At 43.0% G+C, this 8754-nt stretch overlaps 1 protein-coding gene across 1 annotated transcript; it reads right to left on the minus strand.

Moving 5' to 3' along the window:
* Window positions 1-5756: 5756 nt before the first annotated feature.
* On the minus strand, window positions 5757-7156 carry gpr27.S (G protein-coupled receptor 27 S homeolog). The gene has a single exon (XM_018261472.2). It carries the CDS (start codon window positions 6975-6977, stop codon window positions 5865-5867), a length of 1113 nt encoding a protein of 370 aa, XP_018116961.1. The 5' UTR covers window positions 6978-7156; the 3' UTR covers window positions 5757-5864.
* Window positions 7157-8754: the final 1598 nt, after the last annotated feature.

Below are 8754 nucleotides of genomic sequence, written 5' to 3' on the forward strand. Positions count from 1 at the left end.
AGTATAAGTTAAGATATTTACAGATAGGAAAATTATAAGCAAAGTTACTTTTTTTTTTTTACAGTTTTTAAAACAATTAGTTCATTTTACATTTACAGTCACCAAGAACCACATCACAAATCAATATAATCAGTAGTAGTAGAGGAACGATGAAACTGTATGATAAGATGAATATATGTATCCCAAAGCTAGTGGCACAATGATTGTATGGGACACTATAGGGCTTAATTACTATTAATATCCTAAATCAGTTGCTGAATTTCAGAGATTAACTTTCTAAAGTACTTGGAAATTTAAAAGAATCCTTAATCAAACCATTAGAAAATAACAGTTTGCACTAACTCCACAAGGGCAAACAATGTCAAGCAGAAAAGGGTGTTTTTTAAAAAAAAAATTAAATGTAAGAAAACGTTGGAAAAAGGTTTTAGATTATTGTGCAATAGTGAATAGGCCCATGCTTTGAAATGAGATCCTGAACAATGTACAAGTTCTGTAATGTGCTGAATTGTATAAAGACTGACCAAAATGACAGTTCTGCGTTAGGTAATCTGATCAGCCTGATCTTCCAGGGAAAACTCTCACAGATGCTGAACATTTATGTGTGTTTTGTATGAAAATAAAACAAGTATCAAGGAGAGATTGGCAGGATACTGACCTGTATGAGCAAAGGTAAGGTTGACAGAATAGAAGGTACGTGGGCAGAGGGATCAGCAGTAAAAAAGGCTGGCAGGATACTACTGAGCTCTAGCCACCAATATTTTTTAATGGGGGGGGCCCTGGCCACAAATGTTTTTTTTATGGGGGGCCCTGACCACAAATATCTTTTTATTTTTTATTAACATGTGGGAACTCTAGCCACCAATATTTTTTTTGTTTTTTTACTGTGTGGTGGGGGGTGGACCTTTAGGTCGGGCTTGGGGTGGGCGCAGCCCAGGGGGCCCAGGAAATTTTGTCGTATGGGGCCCTGTGATTTCTGATGGCGGTCCTGCTGAGCTCTATATAAAGAAGGACTGGTAATAACAAAGGCTGGCAGGATACTGAGCTCCATATAAAGAAGGACTGGTAATAACAAAGGCTGGCAGGATACTGAGCTCCATATAAAGAAGAACTGGTAATAACAAAGGCTGGCAGGATACTGACCTCTATATAAAGAAGGACTGGTAATAACAAAGGCTGGCAGGATACTGAGCTCTATATAAAGAAGGACTGGTAATAAAGGCTGGCAGGATACTGAGCTCCATATAAAGAAGGACTGGTAATAGAAACGGTTGGCAGGATATTGTCTGTGTAGGTAAAGGAATTGGAAGTGGTAAAGGTAAGCAAGATACTAAGTTGTGTAGGCAGAACAAATGAGAGAAGAGAAGGCTGGTGGACTACTGGATGGTAGAAGCAGAAGGACTGGCAAAGGGGAAAGGTTAGGGGATAATGGCTTTTACAGCCAGATAGATGGGTGGTAGAAACAAGCAAGATATTGGGCTGTAGAGTCCAAGGGATGGGCAGTCGGAAAGGATTGCAAGATACTTGGCTGTATAGGCAGAAGGATTGGCAGATGGGCCCCCAGGAAAGACTGGCAGGTTACTCAGTTGGATTGGTAATGGTAAACATGGTCAGGATATTTGCCTATACATACAGGGGGATGGGCAGTGGAAAAGTCTGCCACAGTACTGGGCTACATGCAGGGCCGGATTTACATAGTGGGCGCCCCTAGGCCCACTAGCGTTCGTCGCCCCTGTCCCCTCCAGCGGGACCGAAGCAATGGGGATCGACACATGGGAAATTAAAAAAATTATTGTATCTCCAGCGCATCCCCAGTGTTTTTAAACCAATGTGGGTGTGGTTGAGCAGCATGCCGCCCCCCTAAAATCCTGCTGCCCTAGGCCCGGGCCTAGGTGGCCTTTCCACAAATCCGGGCCTGGCTACATGACCATAAGGATGGGCCATAGGAAAGTCTAGAAGATTACTGGGCTGTACAGACAATGGATTTGGGGAGAAGGAAAGGCCGGTGGGGTACTGGGCTGTAGCGTAGTCGGGACAGGCAGAGGAATGACCTGTGGAAAGCAAAACTGGCAGTATAAAACCTTTCTGGTGAGATACAGGTGTTCCCTGAGTATAAACTGAGGGAATAAGAAAGACTCACACACTAGATGATGTGGGATACAGGTCCGGACTGAGAATTAAAATAGGTCCTGTCATTTCAGGTACACAAAGGCCTAAACAGCCCCCACCAGCCCACTAAATACTGACTTTCTATGGCACCTTATAGCAGCCCCCCTGGCATTTGCCAGAACCCACAGATTGCCAGTCCGGGCCTGGTGGGATATATATATATATATATACTTATCATGGGGCTGCTGTTATGTCATGTTGTTAAACACTGCATGCATTTCCAACAAACATAGCTACAATACATACATATTCACTGTGGTTTCCATGGCAGGGCAGAAAAGTAGTATACCATGAACACCAGTCACAAAGTGGATCTAGAAAAAAACTCCTTGGTTAATGTACAATTTACAAATTATTAAATTTTATGGTATTTTTTGCAGTTTTATGGCAGGCTGCTTGGTCACCCCCAGCCTGGACCTATGAATTCTTTATAAAGCAAGGAGTTGGCCCTTGTTCATTGTACAGATATATGGGCACCCCCAGGAACACTTCTGGATTACTGATTTGATATCATAGAACAAAGCCCTTATCATAATGGCAGTTACCAGCCTATTTGGCCGAACAGAACAGAAGCATAGTGCCAAGATGTTCTGTATAATAGATATTATGGAGAATAACTGGCCTCTCACTGAGCATTAAATCAATTACATGTGGTCAGAAGTCTCTGTAATCCTATTGGCACTACATAGAGAGAGGTGAAAGACCAGTGTAAATAAAAGCACAATAAAATGTACATAAAAGGGAGGATGCATAGTAATATTAGGCCTTACTGTATATAAGGAAGGTGAAGCCTTTACTCCTGCAATGAATAATGTACATATCTGCCCATTGTCTCTATCATGTGGCAATTGTGTGTAAACAATATGGCACAGGGTGTGTATTGGGGGGCCATGGCCCTAGTAAAGTTGTGCATTTTCCCCGCTCAGTTACACCCTTTGGTTGTGGTAGGGCTTTGCTGGTGGTTGCCTGGTGGGGCAATATTCTGTCCCGAAAATTATATTTAATAATTAGGGGCACTATGGCTTAGCTAAAATAAGATCAATAAAACACCAGTCCTGTGTGATCCCAAATTCAGACCAAGTCCCTTCAAGTCAAGTTCAATTATCAAAAAATCCCAGTGGAGTGTCCTCTCGCTGCAATCTCCAAAAACTGGATGGTCAACCCGAAACTTGTCTATAAAACAAAGTGCTCTTCCCTAGCGTAATCTCCTTTTATAATTAATCTTAATTAAAAATGTTTGCACTTACAATGTCGTAGGCAACATCAGCTCATTGGTAGACAATACATATAGATTCAAAGCCCAACGCGTTTCATCAGCGAAATCCAAAACCCAGCCTCTTGGAAATAGGAGCGGTTTCTTCGTTTATGGAGAACTTTTATTGGCTGTATACCCCTGAAGAAGTCCCGATTTCAGCGATGAAACGCGTTAGGCTTTGAATCTTTATGTATTGTCTACCAATGAGCTGATGTTGCCTACAACATTGTAAGTGCAAACATTTTTAATTAAGATTAATTATACACGGAGATAACACTAGGGAAGCGCGCCTTTCTTTCACTTTGTTTTTTAGGGCAGAGACAAACGCAAAGATTCGGGGACATTGAATAGCCCGTCGACAAATCTAATCTAAACTAATCTTCCCGAAAAGCCGTACCGCCGGCTAGAATCTGAATCGCCGGCGTTTTCCGAAGTCGCACAAAGTTTCAGAAACAAAGCGATCTGAGTGCCATCCCGCCGGCGATTTAGATTCTAGTCGGCAGGAAGGGGAGATCAGTCGCCCGAAGAATCTTCGCGTGTGTCTCTGACCTTAGAAATGTTCTTTCCCGTAAAAGTTTGTATTAATAAATAATATCTAATTAAGTCTATTGTAATACAATACACCTTTAGTAGCTTATGTGTGTATTTGTATTACATTTGGGTTTCTCCATGTTACCAGGAGGTATATGAACAATTAAAGAGGCTGTATGAGCCAGATCTTGCTAAAATGAACAGTATGTTAACCCTGTAATCGCCAAATGCCTGTGCTAATCCTATTTGTTATCCTCCCTCCAGGCACACCAGCACGCACAGGGTTAAGCCAAATTGATGAAGACAGGATCTTTCTAATTCTCTTCAGGTTCTTCCACAAACATATGCAATACTGTGCATCAAGCCGGCAACCACCTTTTTACATTTACATGTAAATATTGCTCCTATTTACACACAATAGGAACACAATAGATTCTCATTAAACTTGGATCTCCAGATGTTGCTGGACTGTAAATTCCCATTTTTCATGCAATAACCTGTACCCACTCCCCAATTCAGTTCCGATAAACAATTTTTGCCTTCCTAAAATCTTAACAGCACCCACATCTAATAATACAGGTAATGGACCTGTTATCCAGAATGCTCTGGAACTAGCTCTGGAACTTTCCATAATGTGGATCTTGATACCTTAAGTCTACTAGAAAATCATGTAAACATTAAATAAACCCAATAGGCTGGTTTTGCTTCCAATAAGGATTAATTATATCTTAGTTGGGATCAAGTACAAGCTACTGTTTTATTATTACACAGAAAAAGGAACTAATTTTTAAAAAATGTGATTATTTGGATAAAATGGAGTCTATGGGAGACAGCCTTTCCATAATTCAGAGCTTTCTGGATGACGGTTTCCGGTTAATGGATCCTATACCTGTACAGGCCTGTCAAATCTAAAATCATTTTATTTTCTGAACAATCTCTTGTAAAGAACACAAAGTGGATCCAAATAATAGTAAAGATTCACATCTTGTAGGTAAAGTGGACTAGAAATCCCAGCATGCTGCATCTTTGGTTACATGTCTAAGGATGCTGGGAAATGTAGTCAAGCATTTATAGATCTAAAACATGATCATGTCCAACATTCTTAAAGGACCTAAAGTATGCTATCCGTTTTAGTTTAGCAACAGCAGTGTCCCAGGGGATACAGATGTCTGCATTAGTCCAAAAAAATTTCTACATTTGCCCTGGCCTTAAAGGGATACTGTCATGGGAAAAACATTTTTTCAAAATGAATCAGTTAATAGTGCTGTTCCAGCAGAATTTTGCACTGAAATCCATTTCTCAAAAGAGCAAATAGATTTTTTTATATTCAATTTTGAAATCTGACATGGGGCTAGACATATTGTCAATTTCCCAGCTGCCCCAAGTCATGTGACTTGTGCTCTGATAAACTTCAATCACTCTTTACTGCTGTACTGCAAGTTGGAGTGATATCAACCCCCTCCCCTTTCCCCACCAGCAGCCAAACAAAAGAACAATGGGAAGGTAACCAGCTAACAGCTCCCTAACACAAGATAACAGCTGCCTGGTAGATCTAAGAACAGCACTCAATAGTAAAAATCCATGTCCCACTGAGACACATTCAGTTACATTGAAAAGGAAAAACAGCAGCCTGCCAGAAAGCATTTCTCTCCTAAAGTGCAGGCACAAGTCACATGACCAGGGGCAGCTGGGAAATTGACAAAATGTCTAGCCCCATGTCAGATTTCAAAATTGAATATAAAAAAATCAGTTTGCTCTTTTGAGAAATGGATTTCAGTGCAGAATTCTGCTGGAGCAGCACTATTAACTGATTCGTTTTGAAAAAAAAATTTTTTCCCATGACAGTATCCCTTTAAATTCTAGGAAACTAAAGCCACGTGATGTAATTGGAGCAATATTAGTAGTGACAGGGTCATGTGTCAATATAGGGATCCCTTTGGGTCTGGGTGCTCTTACAGGGGATGAAGGCTCTCAGAGAGGTTCTCACTTCTTTGTTCAGCAGGAGGCAGACAATAGGGTTAACCCCTGCCTGGGCGAACGTCAGCCACACTGACACTGTGAGGTAGCCCTGGGGCAAGCTGGCTGATTTCAGAAAGATCCTTAGATAACAAGCCAGCAGGTAAGGGGCCCAGAAGAGCAAGAAGAGCAAGGTGATGACATAGAACATCTTGCAGAGCCTCTTTTCTTGCTTGAATTCTTCCAGCACCACCAATCTCTTAATGTGGCCCTGGGTGCTCTGTCTCATACCTACCAAGGTGGGGGGAGTGGGGCCCCTGCCGAACCCTGCGATCCAATTGGCAGCTGCCTGTCCTGCTGCTCCAGGTCCATGGAAGCTCCAGTTCTGGCTGATGGCTGGGGTCAACTGGGCTGGTTTCATTTTTCGGTGGTCGTAAATGAAGAAGAGCAGTTTCATGTAGATAAAATGTGTGGCCCCCACAATGAAGAGCAACATGAGCAAGAAGCCCAGGCTGTCGTTGGCCTTGACATAGCGGTGCTCAAAGGTGCACTGCTCCTCCTCCCTGATGAACTTGTAGGTGCCCAGCTCAAACACTGGAGGCAAGGCCATAGCGGTGGAGAGGATCCAGGCCATGGAGATGACAATGGCACAAGCCCAGCCCGTCATTCTCTTACAGTAGAACCTATGGTGGGCTATGGCCATGTACCTGGTGAGGCTGATGGAGAGCAGCATGAAGGCGGCATGGAAGCAAAGCAACACCGCCCCAAAGGCCATCATTCTGCAGCTCCACTTGCTGTAGCTCCACTGGGATCCGCTGCTGATGGACTTGAGCACCAGAGGGAAACAAAGCAGAGAGCGGATCAGATCCCCCAGGCACAGGTCCAACATCAGGTAATAGGGAGCCCGGCGCAGGCTCTTGTCCTTCAGAGCGATGAAAGCGAAGAGCAAATTGCCGGCCAGACTGACGCACGCGATCAGCCCCAGAGACGCCAGTTTGGCCACCGACACCGTGGGAATGTCCGTGGGGAGGAAGGACGCGTTGCTCTTCTCCAAATCACGTCCAGCCATGGGCACAGCGGCAGACTGGGAGCGGATCCCTCGCACAACATGTGCAGCAGAGTCGCGGGCGCAGCGAGTAGCACAAAGCCCTGTAATGTATGCGCGACTGTGTCTCCTGCGCCTGGGGATGGGCTGCTGATCTGTCTGTCACCGACTGGGGCTCTCCTCTGACTAATTACACTGCTCTGTCACACTGGCCGACCCCTCCGACCCGGACATCAGCTCCTGCACAACCTCTTGCAAATCAAACGTGAATATTTTATCTTCAATAAAAGCCTGTAATGCAAAATACACCGACCTAAAGCTTGTGTCCTAATTTGTATCCTATACTGTATATATTCTATCTGTCTGTCTCTCTATCATCTATCTCTGTCTGTCTGTATGTCTCTTTATCTATCTATCTATCTATCTGTCTGTCTGTCTGTCTGTCTGTCTGTCTGTCTGTCTGTCTGCCCGTCTGTCTGTCTATCTATCTATCTATCTATCTATCTATCTATCTATCTATCTATCTATCTATCTATCTATCTATCTATCTATCTATCTATCTATCATCTATCTATCTATCTATCTATTTATCTATCCATCTATTTATCTATCCATCTATCTATCAATCATGTCTGTCCATCTATCTCACTAGCCTTATTTCTTTCCATATATCTGTCTGTCTCCTCTCTATCCTTATACATCTATTTCTACACATTATCTCTTTAGCCTTATATTGATCTATCATCTCTCTATCCTTATATATTATCTATATATTTAACTATCATCTAACTATCTGTTATATCCCTACAGTATGCAGTCAAATTTGCTAATGATCTGTTTACATTCCACCATCAGTTTTCCTCCATGTTACAATTCAAACCAGTATAAAACAAGTTGCAAGCAATTTTCTGGAGAGATACGTAAATGGTGATTTGACTGGCAACTAGTAGTGATTAATGAACAATACTGCAAGTTTAGGCATAACAATGTGGCTGCTAGACCAAAGCACAATAATGCTATCCAAATAGCCACACTGCTATTACACCCACAGTGTCTACAAAGAGGAACCTGCTATAACTATAGTCCATTTCCAGAGACTTTTATCCCACTGTTACTATAGGCACCATCTCTTCCTACTATACCTGCTATCCCACAGTCACACTCCCTTCCCAAGAGACTATTATATCCCACTGTTACTATAGACACCATCTCTCCCTACTATACCTGCTATCCCACAGTCTCACACTCCCTTCCCAGAGACTATTATCCACTGTTACTATAGACACCATCTCTCCCTACTATACCTGCTATCCCACAGTCACACTCCCTTCCAAGCAGGGGCTATTATCCACTGTTACTATAGGCACCATCTCTCCCCCTTTACTATACCTTGGGCCCATCCCACAATCACACTCCCTTCCCAAGAGTACTATTATCCCACTGTTACTATAGGCACCATCTCTCCCTACTATACCTGCTATCCCACAGTCATACTCCCTTCCCAGAGACTATTATCCACTGTTACTATAGACACCATCTCTCCCTACTATACCTGCTATCCCACAGTCACACTCCCTTCCCAGAGCACTATTATCCCACTGTTACTATAGGCCAACCAGCTCTACCCTACTATACCTGCTATCCACAGCTCACCACCCCCTTCCCAGAGACTAATTTATCCACTGTTACTATAGGCACCTGTCTCTCCCTACTATACCTGCTATCCCACCAGTCACACCTGCCCTTCCCAGAGACTATCTATCCCACTGTTACTATAGGCACCATCCCCTCCCTACCTATA

Source organism: Xenopus laevis, chromosome 4S, assembly GCF_017654675.1.
Source record: "Xenopus laevis strain J_2021 chromosome 4S, Xenopus_laevis_v10.1, whole genome shotgun sequence".
NCBI classification, from domain to species: Eukaryota; Metazoa; Chordata; class Amphibia; order Anura; family Pipidae; genus Xenopus; species Xenopus laevis.